The sequence below is a fragment of the Miscanthus floridulus genome, chromosome 4 (assembly GCF_019320115.1).
Source record: "Miscanthus floridulus cultivar M001 chromosome 4, ASM1932011v1, whole genome shotgun sequence".
NCBI lineage: Eukaryota > Viridiplantae > Streptophyta > Magnoliopsida > Poales > Poaceae > Miscanthus > Miscanthus floridulus.
The window spans coordinates 110,168,397-110,185,241 of NC_089583.1; the positions used below are offsets into that span (position 1 = coordinate 110,168,397).

Sequence of the window (16,845 nt, forward strand, 5' to 3'; positions counted from 1 at the left end):
TTTCTATTTTTGGACCAAATTCTTGAACATATTAATCAGATGCATGACAAGGTATTGCAATCCTAGCTTTGTCCGGAACCACGAAATGGAAAGCACGTACAAAAAAAACAGAACTTGTGGCGTTTCATATCATTTAAACAGCATTATAGTCAAACACTACTCTTTTTGCATCCCACAGTGTTTTACAACGACACATGTTGTTTCTTGTGTCACCACATTACCACTTGCAGTCACAAAATACGCAGAATCATTTTTTACACGAGAGCGAAAAAAGTGTATAACCTAACAATGAAGCAGATGAGGGGTTGAGATGTGCAGACCGAAATGATTTCATTCAAGTAGATACATGGATCTAATAAAAAAGTTTGAAGCGGGATGTGCTATGTGGTGGAGGGATTCCAACAAGATGGGGAACAGAGAAGAAGATCCGAGAAAACAGTTGTGCACGGGGCAAACCTGAATACGAGGTTCTGTTCGGTTTATCCCATATTCGGTTTGTTCGGCTTCTTTTTTCAGCAAGAATAGTGTTTCTCTCTCACAACAATTCAGCCGGAACCGTATTTTTCAGTCAGTTTCAGTCAAGTTTCAGACCAGCGAACGGGACCAAAGGCATACGGCGGCACATCAGGCATGGTGATTATATAGTACAAGTGAACAGTTAAATATTGTCCTACTTGGTAGTACAGATATCTTGTCCTACTGGTATATCTAGAATTCGGAATATTCTATAGGATACTTTAATACATCTATAAACATGAAGTATAAACGACAAATCAAATCTCATATTTATCAACAAAAAGTTAAACGACTCGAGAACTCAACCCCTAATAAAAAAATGGTTATCTAAAAAGATGGCAGATGGCAAAATCAATGTTTAATGAATATAAACAGGACCTGTACCAAAAAAACATTAAATCAGTACCAAATCTATAAACGGCAAATCAAATGTCATATTATCAACAAAAAGTTAAACGGCTCGAGAACTCAACATCTAATAAAAAGGGTTATCTAAAAATATGGCGGGTAGCAAAAACAATCTGATATCTTTTTAGATAAAGATGACAGAGGTCACGGAAAACGACGTTTTCAATTATATGCAGTAGTGCATAGAGGTGGCTTTCATATGCTCCCTCCGTACGAAAAAGAATGTAATCCTACATTTCAATTCTCGTTTCAAAAAGATTGTAATTATGGATTTGAGATCAGCTTTTCCAATGGGACTCACTAATTAAAAATACCACTAAATGTCTAAAAAACTACATTACTCTATCCATCCATTGGAAGAACATTCTAGAATGCCATGATTGTTTTTCAGTTTCTACGTCGCAGGAGAATAATAGAGAAGAGGTAAATATATAATTTTACACCTACACTAATCTTACCGATCCAACAATTTTGCATGAGCGCGCAGCAAAACGATCCAAAACATCCCTCATCTTATATGGTGATGCATCAGCATGGATATAAGGATACAAGGTTCAGATTGCACCAAACAACAACGGACTGTGAGTTATCAGTTATGGCAAGACACTTGCCGTTGCCGGGGTGACCGGGATGAAGCTATACGGGTGCACCATCTCAAAGCATGAATCGTGGCGTCATGGGTCGCTGCTTCCACCCGCAACATTGTACCAATCGATTTTGTTCATCTAAATCAGCCCGTCCAAGCCCAGCAGTTATCCCACCAGCAAGCCACATCCACATGTGAACATGGGAAGCGATGTCGTTGTCTACCCATTTGCCCGATGCCCGGGATGGTATCATGGGCCTACTTGGGCCGGGCTCGCGAACCCTAACAACCTCCCCGTTACTGTACGAATCATGAAACATTTCCGTATAACACGGGGGGCAGAGAGCGCACACGAGGGCGTCACGATCTCCCCGGGAGAAGCGGATCTTGCGGAGCTCTCATGTCCGCCGGTAGGGCGACCTGTCACAGTGATTGGACAGTGCAGCTGCACCTCGTCCCAGCAGCATGCTGCCTGCGTCCGCGTCTTTTCTGCTGCCCACATTCCCCAACGCCCGTACCGCGTACCGGTGCTGGTCGCCCTCCCAGATTGTCCTCTTCTTTCAACCAGCTTGCTTTTGGTCGCTCCAACGCCGCCGCTACGTGCTAAACCATGGGGAAAAGGGAAAGGGGAGAGGCTAGTGCGGAGCCGCGCCTGCTAGTGGCACTAGTTTACTGCTGCTGAGGGAGGGAACACGCTGTTGTGGAGCAGGTGAGTCGTGAGTGAGTGAGTTCCTTCTAAATTTAGTCGGGGTCAGGTGAAAACGCAAGCGAAACGGCCGCCCGTTGGATTGGCCTCGGTCCGGCTCTTCCCCTTTCGTTGTGCTTATTCCTTGGCGTGTGCACTATCCTATCCATCTGGTGATTTCGCCCTCCGTTGGCTTGTGCTGATGCCTGCTAGCGGTTCTCGATTTCGCCTGGAAAAGGTTTGTTTTTATCTTTACGTTGGTTGGGTTTTTGGAATCACAGGATGCGACTTTCTGGTCCGCGTTCTTGATTTGTTGCTATCTCAATTTTCAGGTTGAACAAACACGCGTGCATTCGGCGTGGGTTATCTTGGGATATCGTCTGCAAAGATGAGAAGGTGACGGATCCGTTCCACGACTGCTTCGGTCCTTGGAGGAATTAGGCGTCCTAGTAGAATCCAAATGCAGAAACCAGTCTCCTGACCAAAAAAAAGGGCAGTTGCGCACGTGGTGTTCGTCGAAAAGCCACACCGCACTGAGGGAGTTGCAGTTGCAGCTTGCAGCCGTCACAATCGTCACAATGAGAGATTTTGCATCTTGCCTAAGTCAAAGCGCTGTTCAGGTTGCGCATTCCTCTTCCTCAAGTGGGCAAAACTTGGTGCAGTGTGCATACCTGGCACACCTGCGCGGCAAGCCTTGCGTGGTCACCGTCACCTGGAGCAAGGTGGCCTCGGGGCAGGCTTTTGCCATCTCCATCCATGACTACAACCGTTGCCTCTGCAAGACGGAGGTGAAGCCCTGGCTGTTCTCCAAGAGGAAGGGTTCCAAGGTTATGGAATTGGATAGTGGCAGTGTGGAGATCATCTGGGACCTATCAACCGCAAAGTTTGCAGCTGGGCCAGAGCCACTCGAAGGCTTTCGCGTTGCTCTGCTCTATGATCTAGAAGTCGTCCTTGTTTTAGGCGACCTAAGCAAGCAGGAGGATCACCGGGTTCTGTCGGATGCTTTACATTCTGATGCAGTCATGATAGCTAGGAAGGAGCACATTTATGCGAAGAAGGTGTATTCGGCGAAAGCTCGGTTTTTGGACATTGGTCAGATTCATCACATCTCCATAGAGTGCGACACGGCAGGGGTGAGGGATCCCAGCCTAGAGATTAGGATTGACAAGAAGAAAGTGTTGCAGGTGAAGAGGCTGGCATGGAAATTCAGAGGGAACCAGACTATCTATGTCGATGGACTTCCAGTGGAGGTGCTCTGGGATGTGCATGACTGGCTATTTGGTTCCTCGAACGGATGTGCGGTGTTTTTGTTTCAGTCAGGCCACTCCATGGAAAAATTTTTGTTCAGAACATGCTCACAGAATGAAAAGGAGCCTCAAGCACATCGTTTTGGTTTCACATTGATATTAACAGCGTGGAAGACTGAGTAAGCACTAGGCAGAAACATGATGGCAGGTTTCTTCAACTACTCTGCTCTGAATGTTGAATAGTAACAGTAGGAATCTAGGATCTAGCAAGTCTAACAAGGCCCTTTGCAAGAATTCCGTGCTTGTTACATATGCTGTCCTAGCGGTAGTTGACAAGTTGAGATTCCCTTTAGAATATGCATATGATCTTTGACATATCATCAAAGGTATTTAGATAGGATGTGGGACTCTGGTGCTCAGGTCATTTACTATCATGTCTCACTATTTACACTTTTGATGAGAAGTTCATTATAGAATATTAAAAATGATGTCTACACTTCTGCTGGCTTTGCAATTGTAATGTCGTGTGTTTAAAATGACACTCAGCACATATGGCATCAAATTGAGCAAACCTGCCACAATTTAGCAAATATGTCCATTCCTATCTATTCCATTGTTTTGTTTTGTTTTTACCAAAGCATAATGGTGGCAATCAGTTCATTTCATAACTTTGCAACTCTGAACATGCTGCACTTTCCTTCCCAATGTATTGCCACCATAATGGATAAACATCGCCTTGAGATTTACTACTAGATCACTGGATACAGTTGAGAACTGAAAGTTAGATGCCCAAACCCAACATATACTAGTGATAAAAAATAGAATAACAGCGCTAGAAATGCAGCTTTCCAACACGTCCAACAATATTCTGTAAAAGGATTTCATGTTCCTAACTTATATTGTGGTAATGCTTGTTTACAAGTTGAGATTTTAATATCCATATAATTTTGATATAGCAGGAGGGTATTTAGATAGGATGGGGGACTCAAGGGCTGATATTTTGTATTTTCATGCTACCAGCTTTGAACCTTTTGATCAAATATCCAAGAGTGCCAGAAATGATACCTGTTCTGCGGGCCTTGTAATAATTGTTCCTTGCATGTTTAAAATGAGGGTAAGTAGGGATAGCATTTGGTTGGGAAAATCTTCAGCAGATTTTGTACCAAGCCTGCATCGTTATATAAAAGATAATGCCGATTTTTTGTTTGTTTCCATTATATCATTTTCTTTTTCCCAAAGTGTAATGGTAGTAATCAGTTATACCATTTCTTGTACTAGCGCTCAATCGCTCATGGTAATCATGTGGGCCACCAATTTGAGCGTGCATGGCCGTGCGCTGCAGAGTTCATGTTGGGACATACCTCAAAGTGAAGAAAAATAAATTCTAACAGGGAAATTTTGATTTTGAATATTCATATGATCTTCTATATATGGAGGGGTAGGTATTTAGATAGGATGTGGGATTCGAGTGCTCAAATTTTCTGTTATCATGTCACCTCACCTTTACACCTTCTGATGGAAAGTCCATGATAGAATACTTAAAATGGTGTCCACACTTCTAATCTTCACAATTGCTATGCCTTTGGGTATTTAAAGTGAGGCTCAGGAGAAACAGCATAGAGTTGAGCAAATATGCCATCATATGACCATTATCTTTTTTCTTATCTACTCCATTATTTCGTTTTTGCCAAACCAATGGTGGCAATCAGTTATTTATTTCACAAGTGTGCAGCTCTGAACATGATTCATTTCCCCTCCCAATGTGTTCCACATTAATGGAAAAACATGTTACTGAACTCGTGAGGAAGTTGAAACTTAGATGTCCAGAACCTGCAAATCATTGCTAGAATAGTAAGTAGAAATGCAGGGGGTCTGCCAAGTCTAGCAATACCCTGTACAAGGATTCCATGTTCCTCAATCCGGTCAACTTTTTTTTTTTGTAAAGACCGTTCCTCATTTATGTCGTCATAGCTAGAGAAATTGTTGACTAGTTTACATCTTCATATCCATGTGTTTTTGTATATGTAAAAAAAAACCTCAACCTGGTGGTGGTGGTGGTGGTGTGTGTGTGGTGGGGTGTGGGGGGGGGGGGGGGGGGGGGGGGGGGGGGGGGGGGGGGGGGGGTTGTTGTTGTTTAGAGTTTAGATAGGACGGAGAAGTTGAGTGCTCAGATTTCGTGTTATCATGCCTTTTTCACCTTTACACCTTTTGATGAAAGGTGTAGGATAGAATACCAGAAATGGTGCTGCACTTCAACAGTTCTTGCAATTTTCATGCCTCGCATGTTTAAAACGAGGGTAGGTACAGATAGCATTTAGTTAGGAAAAATCTGCCACACCATATACTGTTCCTAGTTATTAGCAATACCATTGAGTGCAATGTTGGCTATCTTCTTTCCTTTTCTATTCCAACCGTTTTCTTTTGCTGCTCCAAACATTTTGTACATTCCCACCAATGTGTTTGCGCATTATATCAGAACTAAATAAACTTCTGGAGCTTCAGTAACCATATCACTGCCCCAAATGTGGGAATGGAAAGTAAGACACACAAAACAAACAAGTTTAGTCTAGTGAGAGAAAACTACTCCTATATACCCTTGTTTGATGCACCGTACTTCGAAAAAAGTACAGAATCGCTGCCTGAGTGCATAAAAAAAAAAACTCCTGCGGTCGGCAGACAACCCCCACGTATGGATCCGTTACTATATAAGCGCGTGTTTAGTTGTGTGGATTTTGGAATTTGGGCTATTGTAGCATTTTCGTTTTTATTTGGTAATTAGTGTTCAATCATAGACTAATTAAGCTCAAAACGTTCGTCTCGCAATTTCCAACCAAACTGTGCAATTAGTTTTTTTTTCCGTCTACATTTAATGCTCTATGCACATATCGCAAGATTCGATGTGATAGATACCGTAATACTTTTTGGGAAAAAATTTTAGAACTAAACAAGGGCTAAGTGGGTGAGTGCTTTGGGAAAAGCAGGACGAGAGGATTTTTTTTTTAGCTCTGCCAGGCGATCGAGCGCACCACGGGGCTCGAACCCACGAGGGTGCCGACCGGACCTCCTGACCAGCTAGTCCGTGGAGCCGTTGGCAATGCATACAAAACAAATTGTATGGGATATGTGATTGTATCACGCACTCTAGCTATACGGGATTACACCTTTAGATGATACTAAAATCCAGTTACCCTTCTTTTTAAAAAAAGAAAAAGAAAAAAAAGGTGACTAGCACATATGCTGATATGCAGCAAATGCAGTGGTCAAATTTTTTAATGGTCCATGGTTAGCTCATCTGCACCTAGTTTAATTCGCATGCTAACCGCAGACTAAATCACATCAGAACAATCTAGAGTGCAAATCCCAATGCTATACGTTAATTCGACCGCAAGAATGGCATGCTCTAACTCACTCCCTCACACAAGACAAGACGTTCTCACTGACCCCATTTTCTAGAAGCACTCATGCAATTGGTTGTTAGCAAGTTCATAGTAGCTGTAGCACGGAGGAGATCATCTGGCGAAGCAAAGAATATCCCAGGCGAGTGGCGAGGCGAGCCTAGGGCCGGAGATTGACTTGGCATTCCACTGATGCCTCTCATGGGCTCCATCCATCCATATTGAGATCTGCAGGCCGTCGGCTGGTCCCGTCCCTGAATAAGCGTCAGCGTCTCCCTCAGGGCTCAGGCCTCAGCGAAGCGAGGGAAGGAAAGCGAGGAGGCAACCGCCGCGAACACAGGGACCCGCCCGGTTAGCTTGTCTCTCGCCATCGCCTCAGATACTGAAACCATCGCGGTCGCAGCAATGCCTACGCACGCACCATTTCGTACGCTTCCTTCTTCTTCTTCTTTTTCCTTGTCGATCGTCTCTGTGGGATGGGATGGGGGTGGGAAGGGAAAGCTCTCCTGTTTGCGTTTGTCTTGTGCCGGAATGGGGATGTTCCAACTGACGACGCTGAGCCCTGTTTGTTTGGTCCCGTTTCGCATTTCGATGGACGTGCGCGCGCGCCGGACGGCGGACCTGTAGGCACCTGTTCACGGCTGACCGCGCCGTTATGTTTGTGTTCACCGACGGAGAATTCGCCCGACGTGCTTTGTTTGTGATTGCGAGGGTTTTGTTTGTTTGTTTGTCGACACTTGCGTATAGTACGTGGAAAACATATCTAGTGCTCCATATATATATATGACAAAGACCCAAAGAGCTCATCTGACGAGTGTGCTATTTATGCCCCTGATGAAGAAAGAATCGCTAGTTCTTACATGTTACAAACAGGCAGCAGCTGGAGCTGTTCTTTTTTTTCTTTTTATTTTTGATTTGAAAGATCAGCTGGAGCTGTTCTTGACATAGGAACTAGAGCTAGTGTTGTTGACCATCTGTCCACCTGAACGTATATATCTGAGCATGCCGACGGATCAGAAGTCCACAAACGATTGCTGAACACCGCATGCCGACAGAAACGCGGCTGTTACTGAATTTGAGCACGTAGCTCAATATATATAGCTCATACGATACTCATGACTTATGTTTGCTCCACAAAGAAATGTTTATGACCAGTGCGGCAGTCGCGTGGAAAATTAACTAATTAAAGAAGAAGCAGGCAGGCGGCCATCGATCGGTCGGCGGATGAACAACGTGGCTCTTTGTTGGTGATGATGACGCGGTAGACCAGGGGCACCATAAAGATTTAACTGTGATGACCTAACACGGAGATGAGATTTCCCCCCTTCCGTTTGCGTCGCGAGGAGGCCGGCCTTTAGTTTTCTCGAGCGCAGCGCCTAGCGCGGAACAAAAGGCTCCCGCGCGCCTGCTTGTTTATTCGGGGGGGGGGGGAGATATGGACGGACAGCGACGCGGCACCGGGACCGGGGGTTTTAAAGCGCTCCTCACCTCCCAGCTCCCGGTGATTATTAAGAGCGGAGGCGCGGTCGGCGGTAGGATAGGAAAGAACAGTCCAAGCAAGCAAAGCAACCAGGGCGATCGCGGCGTTGCTCCTCGCCTATTCCAGCTGCTGGGCTGATCGGCGTCCGACGGCTTGGGTTCGGATCGGAGAGTCTGGGACGACAGAGACCGGCCGGCCATGGCGTGGATGCGGTCGCTCTTCTCGCCGCTCAAGAAGCTCTGGATCCGCATGCATTCCGCGCAGAACAAGAGTACGTGCCACCAGTCGTCTCCCGGCTCCTTCTGTCGTTCCTGTTCTAGTGCTCGTGCTTTGATCGCCGATCGATTGCATGCAATCCAATCCATGTTCTGTCGTTCTGATATGTTCTCTGCTGTGTGAAAATTGATGAGCAGAGAGGGGCATCTACATCCTGTACGAGGACGTCAAGTCGTGCCCCTGCGAGGACGTGCAGATCCTCTGGTCCATCCTCGTCGAGTCGTCCCACTCCCACCCGCCGCCGCTGCGCCTCAAGCACTGACTCCCTCCGACCACACCGGGCTCCGGCCGCCGCGTCCACCCCGTCGAGCACGGCGCAGTAACGTACCGACGGCGGCTGCGGCAAGCGGCCAGAGCATCAGCAGGCGACTGATCGTTCCGACCGACACAACGAAACTGTCGGTGTTACGGTGTATGTACATAAAGATGACCAGTGGCCGTAGTTCACCTTCTTCTTCAGCCGTGATACGATACGATCGGCGGTTGAAAAAAGAAAGTTTCCTTTATTTGATCCATCCATGGAGATGGTGTGCGCAGGAGATGAGTTCCTTGATTCATCCTGCCCCGTCGTCCTCCAGCAGAGCAGATGCAGAGCAGGCGTCCGTCCCTCACCGACACCGCGAGCGATTTTTTTTTCCTTTTCCTTTCTCTTTGCTTTTGTTTTTGGAAAAGGAACGGCACGGTTGGTGATCAGAGTCAATGGGCCGCGTGTGCCTCTCTCTACTTAGCTTCTAATCTCGCGCCATATCTCCTACGACTAAAAAGAATAAAGTATGGTCATTTTTTTGGTTCGTCCGTCTGTCTACACCCGTACGATATCCCGCGTGATAGAAAAAAAAATTGCCATATCTGCGATCCCCGTCTGCTTTGAAGAAAACAAATCGATCACCTGAGACCACATGCATAGAAGAAAACAATAATCATGGATGGAAGGAAACAATAATCATTCATAGAAGGAAACAATAATTATGCATGGAAGGAAACATCAGTGGTGCCAAATAAAATATGTGCACGTTATACATTGTGAGACCGGTGAACCTTATGCAATTTACTAAACGAATATTCCCACCATTAGTATATATGTCCATTCCCTTGCGTTTCTTCATGCTCCCATTAGCATATAATATGAAAGTATTGTTGTGTTCATCACCACTTTCGGTTGATTACTCTCATTAGCATATACTTCCTCTACCCCAAAATATAAGTCGTTATGAGATACGTGCAGGTTAAATTTTCTCAACTTTGACTAGGTTTATAAAAAATACGTGCAATATTTATATCTTTAAATAAGTTTATTATAAAATATATTCAATGTTCTATGTATGATACTAATTACGTATTATAAATATTAATATTATTTTTTATATAATTAGGTAAAAGTTAAAAAAAGATAACTTCTCAGGAAGTGAGAATGAATTCTATTTTGGGACAGGGGGTATATGAAAGCAAGTGTTAAAATATTTTAAGAGTAAAGTACATCAGCGGTCCCTAAACTTGTATCGTTGTGTCATCCCGGTCCCTAAACTCGCAAATCGACCGTTTAGGTCATCAAACTTGTTCATCTGTGTCATCTCGGTCCCAAAACTTGTTCGGCTGTGTCATCTCGGTCCTTAAACTTGCAAATCGGCCGTTTAGGTCCTCAAACTTATTCAGTTATGTCATCCCAGTCCCTAAACTTTGTTTTGAGTCTCATCTAAGTCAAAACAGGGTGATCTAAAAATTTTATATCAAAAAATAATTCATAATTTTTTAATATGAACTCGAATGGAGACAAACTTTATATCAAAATTGAAGCCCTCGATGCGATTCTACGACTTTGTAGTTGAAAAGTTTTTGAATTAAAACTGTTTAGGGTCCCAAAATATTATTGTATGTTTATAGATTTTGAAAATTGAAATTTAAAATTAAATTTGGGACACTAAATGATTTCAAACAAAAACTTTTCAACTACAAAGTTGTAGATCGTATTGAGAAGTATAACTTTTATATAGACCATATCAATATCCAAGATTATGTGATAATTTTAAATTTCAAATTTCAAATGATTTGCAAGTTTAGGGACCGGAGATGACACAGCCGAATAAGTTTAGGGACCGAGATGACACAAATGAACAAGTTTGAAGGACCTAAACAGTCGATTTGCTAGTTTAGGAAGCAGGAATGATACAGTGGTACAAGTTTAGGGACCGCTGGTACACTTTACTCATATTTTAACAATCAAGTTTCGTCTATGTCTGATTGGTAAGCTTAGACATCATAATAGGCATAAACAATTTTGACTCTCATGGACACCCTCATGGATCAGTGCAAAGCATCACAATCCTACAACATACACAAATGGTAACCTTAAAGTTATGATATTTTTAAAGGGTGGACAATAAAGATCATCTTAGACATTCTGGCATTAGAGTATATACGTGCAGACACATAGGCATGGTGGTACAAGTAAGCAGCCAGTAGGAGTCGAGAGTCAGAGGTGTTTGGATCCCAGGACTAAACTTTAGTCCCTGTCACATTGAATTTTTAGATATCAATTAGGAGGACTAAACATGAGCTAATTATAAAACTAATTACATAAGTTGTTGCTAATTCGTTTGCCAGCGTCGTGTATAGGATGGTATGGAGATGTGGTGGAACTTATTCGTGGATTTATTGACTGCACGAAAGAAATGGATATCGGAAATCTCTTCCTGTCGGTATAAAAAATTATCTTAGCCGCATCATGAAAAGATCTACACTGTAGAGTTTGTGAGCCGCGACGCCACGCTCTCTGTGACTGTAAATTTCACGAACTTAGCTTTTTGGATTAAACGTCACTTTAACGTCGGTCATATACTTTTACAGTATTGTTATCTTATCGTGCGATCCGTGTGTTTCTAGTACAAAAGTTTAGTTATCCCGTAGCAACGCATATGTACGAACCTATTTGCATATATAATCGAACCTATGTGTATATGATTATATGGAGATGCAGCGAAAACTTATTCATGGATTTATTGACGCATGAAAGAAATAGATATCGTAGAATTCTTTTTACTGATATAAAATATTTATAAGGAAAATAGACCCTAGGCCCATTTACTTTGGATTTTGATGTTTGATGACCAACATAATTAAATTGGACTAATGAATTTGCAAGTGACTGTTTTGTAGTTCAATAGGATGCAAGACGTGACTTGAACAAAGGCGATGTAATCCGATGATCAACACCTCAAGCAAGACCTTAGGAGCACAAGAGAAGACCCAAGATATCAAGTAAAGTCTAAGCATGAAGATAAAAACAAAGCCACACGCAAGATCGTGAAGAAATGAGCTCATAGAAACGACCGAACGCTGGACCAGACACTGGAAGAAAGTGACCGGACGCTCCGATCAGTGGCTCGGCAACAGCAGGCGTCAGCAGCAGCGACCGGACGCTGAACAAGTGAATCGACCGGACACACCGATGGCACTATTCATCAGTCTGACAACACACTCAGCAAGTGACCAGACGCTGGCGGCAAACCGACCGGACGCAGGACAGCAGCGTCCGATCGAGTACAGAGAGGTTCCAGAGCGATGAACTTACGACCGGACGCGTCCGGTGGCATGTGACCGGACGCTGGCAGTGTCCGATCAGTTGTTCGTGGCTCCAATGGTCGGGAGGACCGGACGCGTCCGATCAGGATGACTCCAGCGTCCGGTTAATAGCAGAAAAGTGGAACTTCATCTCCAACGGCTACTTTCTCAGTGGGCTTATAAATACAACCCCCAACCAACGAAATGATAGGTGTGGAGCTGAGAAAATATATCAAGGGTGTTGATACACAATTTTAGTGATCTCTACTTTGCATAGTGCTTAGTGTTTTATTAGGTAATTAGCGTAGGCACTTTTACGAAGTGCTTAGGTTGATTAGACCACTACTTATGCGCTTGCTCTAGGTTTAGGCCTAGTGTTTAGTGAGGTTTGCATACCTCTTACCACTCGGTGCTTATGCAAACCATTGTTGTAAATCAGGGGTGCTTGTAGTCTTGCGACATCACATCAACCTCGTTTGTGGTGTGGCCGCCACCGTGTATCCAGAGGGAACAAGGCCCACGACGTTTCGACCGGAAGCTTGATAGTGAAGACAGCGGGGAGCATCTGGGAGAGGCTTGCCGGAAGGCACGTCGGAGACCCACTTGCGCGTGAGGAAGGCCCGAGGCTATCCACGGAGTTACCCAACCGGGAGCTTGGCCCTTGTAAAGGATTCCTTACGAGGGGCTCCAACGAGGACTAGGGGAAGCATGCGCGCTTCTTGATATTTCGGTAAAAATACTGAAGTCATCGACGGGAGTTTACATATCTCTACCTTGCTCTTTAGCTTCTGCATTTACATTGATTGCTTTACTCCTTTTGCGATAGAGATAGTAACACAGTAGCAAAATCGTAGTTGCACATTTAGATAGTTTATCTTTTACATAGGTTTTGCTAAGGTTAGAAAAAGAGACCATAGTTTAGAGTTAGATTTTTAAGTTGTCTAATTCACCCCTCTCTTAGGCATCACGGTCTTTTTCAATTGGTATTAGAGATGATTGGCTCAATTTGGATCTTTGGCTTAACCGTCGTTGAGCCGATGCTATTTAGAGTGGTTGGGATGGATACCTTTAGGCCTCCACACTTTGACGGAACTAACTTTCTATACTATAGAGCTAGAATGGCTTGCTACCTTGAGGCAGTTGATTTTAGAGTTTGGAGAGTCACTCGTGACGGGATGAAACCCATTAAGAATCCTGATAAACCCACGAAGAGTGATGAAAAAGAAATTTATTTCAATACTAGAGCAAAAAATTGCTTGTTTGAATCTTTTTGTATGGATGTATTTAACCAAGTGTTCACTTTAAATACAGCACACAAAATTTGGTTAAAACTTCAAGAGCTCCATGACGGCACAAGTAATATTCGTGAGCAAAAATATTGTCTAGCTAAATAAAATTATGATTCCTTTCAAATGAAAGATGATGAGCTTGTTCGTGATATGTATTCTCATTTGAATCTAATTATCAATGAGCTCCATTCTATAGGATTAACAAAGCTAGATGATACAGACACCGTGAGGAAGATCATCTTCATGCTACCACAAAAGAAATATGCAAGCATCATCACCATCCTTCATAATATGAAGGACTTGAGTACCATGACCTTGGTCATAGTCATTGGCAAGATAGTGGCATTTGAAATATCATGCAAGATGGGTCAAGAAGAAGCCTCTTCATCAAGCAAAGGCAAAGCTCTTGCATGTGGCAAGAAAAAAAAGATGAAGGGCAAGCAAGTGGAGACAAGCTCAAGCTCAAGCTTCTCAAGTGAAGATGAAGAAGAAGATGAGGATAATGATGATGAAGATTCAAGTGATGATCAATCTTCCTCCTCTACCTCTGACCTTGATAAAGAATCAATCAAACTAATCAACAAGGTAGAGAAGATGATCCAAAAGCTCAACAGTCAAGGGTGTGCCCATCCAAATTTAAGATCTCATTTTCACCAATCAAAAAAATGAGCAAAGAAAGAGAGGATGCTATAGATACAGCGAAATAGGGATACTTTGTGAAAGTTTGTCCAAATAAGCCCACACCCAAGATAAAGAAGAAGACATGCAAGAAACAAGCCCTCACATCAAGTAAGGACATGGGATGATTCTTCCATTGAAGAAAATAACCATCACAAGAGGCGAGGACAGTAAGCACTCATCATCAAGCTATTCTCGTGTGTGCCTTATGGCACGAGGTAACGAAAGCTCATCCTCTAGTGAGAGTGATAGTGATGATAAAATGCCTTCTTATGAAGAAATTGTGCAATAAAACCTTAATTATGCTAAAGTTTGCACTAGTCAACAAAAGAAGCTCGGGAAAATAAAAGAAAAGTTAGATAGTTCACAAGAAGCATACAAAACTTTGCTTGAACAATATTAGAATTTTACTAATCTTAATGTTCAACTATCTACTAAAATTGAGCAACTTGAGGCTAGTGCAACAATAAATGCATGCACAATCAATGATGAGCAACTTGTAAAGAAAAATAAAAAATTAAAAGAAAAGTTAGCTAGCTCACAAGATGCTTATAAAAGTTTGCTTGCTAAAATAGAAACCATGTGCAAACATTATGATGAGCTAACTAATAAAGTTGCTAATCTTGAAGCCAGTTAGTACAACTTCCACTAAGGCATCTAAAAGAAAAAGTTCTAACATGTCTAAAAAGGATGCCTCTACTTCAGTGTAATGATTTATGTTTAGACTCATATTTGTGCAACCAAGTTTGTATTGAGAAAGTTGTTGTAGATACATGCACACAAGAGGCTGCAAAGGAGAATGAGCAACTCAAGCAAGAAGTATCTTGTCTCACCAAGGACTTGACTCAAGTGAAAGACAAGGCGAAGCAAGCCCAACTTCATCAAGATAACACCGTCAAGAGAGTGAAGAAGCTTGATGAAGGACAAACCATGGTTTGCTATGTGTGCCACAAGTAAGGTCACAAGTCCTATGAGTGCAAGGTGAAAAATGGGGAAGGAGCAAAGAAGAAAGAGAAGAAGTAAACAAGCAAGCTCTCCAACACCTATATCAATAAGGTGGACAAGAATGCCTCCACACCATACTTGTTAAAGAAGAAGAAAAATGACAAGGTGGCGGCCATCAAGGTGAACAAGCAAGCCAACAATGGAGTCAAACGTTTTTGGATGCCGAAGAAAATCATTTCCAACATGAAGAGCACCAAGAAGGTTTGGATCCTGAAAGGAAAGTGAGAAGTCTGATGGACATCGAGGAATTTAGAGACTTGGCAAAGTGTGGATGCATTTCATGGGGTGCATCATGATAGACAAAGACATTACCAAGTGAGTTAGTGAATACTATAGACCCAAATTTCCCTCCCCTATGTTAGGTAATTAGATTCAATTTACTTGAATTGGTATTTGATTTAAATTTTTCTACAATTAGTGTCTTTTAGCATCTAGTTACACTTCATGCCTAGGTTTGCATTTGCATTCTTATATATTTTGTCATGCATACACTAGGTATTTCATATGGTAGGCTTGCTCGGTTTCATTTTTATTCCTTGGAGCAATCCTACATGGTTTAAAATTGTTTAGGAGCACGGCACATAGCTTGTCCTTCAATTGTTCATCCTAATATGTGCCAAAGTCCAAATTATAGATAATTTCTCCTAAATATCGTCTTCGAAAATGACTCTCACATTCATGTGATATCATCTTTCAAGTGGTATTTTTTATTCTAAAATCAATATGCATGTTTTCTACAAGTATTTTATACTTGTGTGCATAAATTTAGGTGGAGGTTACTCTACAAGTTGGATGCTTTGAGACCAATACCTTTTCAAGCTTATCATATGTGTAGTAGTCTTATTGCAAGGAAAATGGAGTTCTCGGAGTTAAGCATCATACTTCAAATATCCACCACTGATTGCAAGTGGTAGAAATCAAATTGGTTTCCACATATGGTATTTCTAAACCGATATCATCATGTTGATTTTATTTTGATATTTATATGCTTTTTCCATGCATTATATAGATTAAATTCCCTTGTGCAATAATTTATCAATTATGCATATGCTTTGCCTTTCATTATATATATGCATATTTTTAGGGGGAGCTTAGTCTATATAATGTGAGAGTCAAATTTTATAATCTATTTCACTCTACACATAAAGAATCACAAAGTTTGACTCTCCCTTGTACTACTAATGTCTTTCTTTTTGTGTTTGATTCCAAAGGGGGAGAATTTAGAGGACCAAAAGCAAGCATTAATTTGTAGTAATGGTCCGAGAAAGAGAGGATAGTGGATTATGGATTAGCCTATGTAATAGGGAGAATTTGTAGAAAGCAAGGCTTAAATTCATAATACCATATAGGAACATTTGCAAGGGCAAGATAAGTTTTTATGTAGTCTTATAAGTAGTATCTTTTAGCATCATATAATTTTACACCTTGCATTGCATCCTAGCAAATAGATAGGTTTTAAATTCAAATTTTTTATTATTTTCTTGATTTGGTCGTGTTGTCATCAATCACCAAAAAGGAGAGATTATAAGAAAAATGGACCCTAGGCCCATTTACTTTTGATTTTGGTGTTTGATGACCATCACAATTAAATTGGACTAATGAATTTATAAGTGATTGTTTTATAATTTAATAGGATGCAAGACGTGACTTGGACAAAGGCGACGTAATCCGATGATCAACACCTCAAGCAAGATCTTAGGAGCACAGGAGAAGACCCAAAAT

The 16,845-nt window shown here is 42.2% G+C and overlaps 1 protein-coding gene across 1 annotated transcript; it reads left to right on the forward strand.

Annotated features, from left to right (window-relative positions):
• The first annotated feature begins 1,879 nt into the window (after positions 1 to 1,879).
• LOC136552578 (uncharacterized) lies at positions 1,880 to 4,004 on the forward strand. Its single transcript, XM_066544142.1, has 2 exons — positions 1,880 to 2,433; positions 2,528 to 4,004. Exon 2 carries the CDS (start codon positions 2,774 to 2,776, stop codon positions 3,623 to 3,625), a length of 852 nt encoding a protein of 283 aa, XP_066400239.1. The 5' UTR covers positions 1,880 to 2,433; positions 2,528 to 2,773; the 3' UTR covers positions 3,626 to 4,004.
• Positions 4,005 to 16,845: the final 12,841 nt, after the last annotated feature.

Coding starts and splice junctions, on each gene's coding strand:
- LOC136552578 (XM_066544142.1), top strand. CDS start 2,774: ATGAGAGATTTTGCATCTTGCCTAAGTCAAAGCGCTGTTCAGGTTGCG.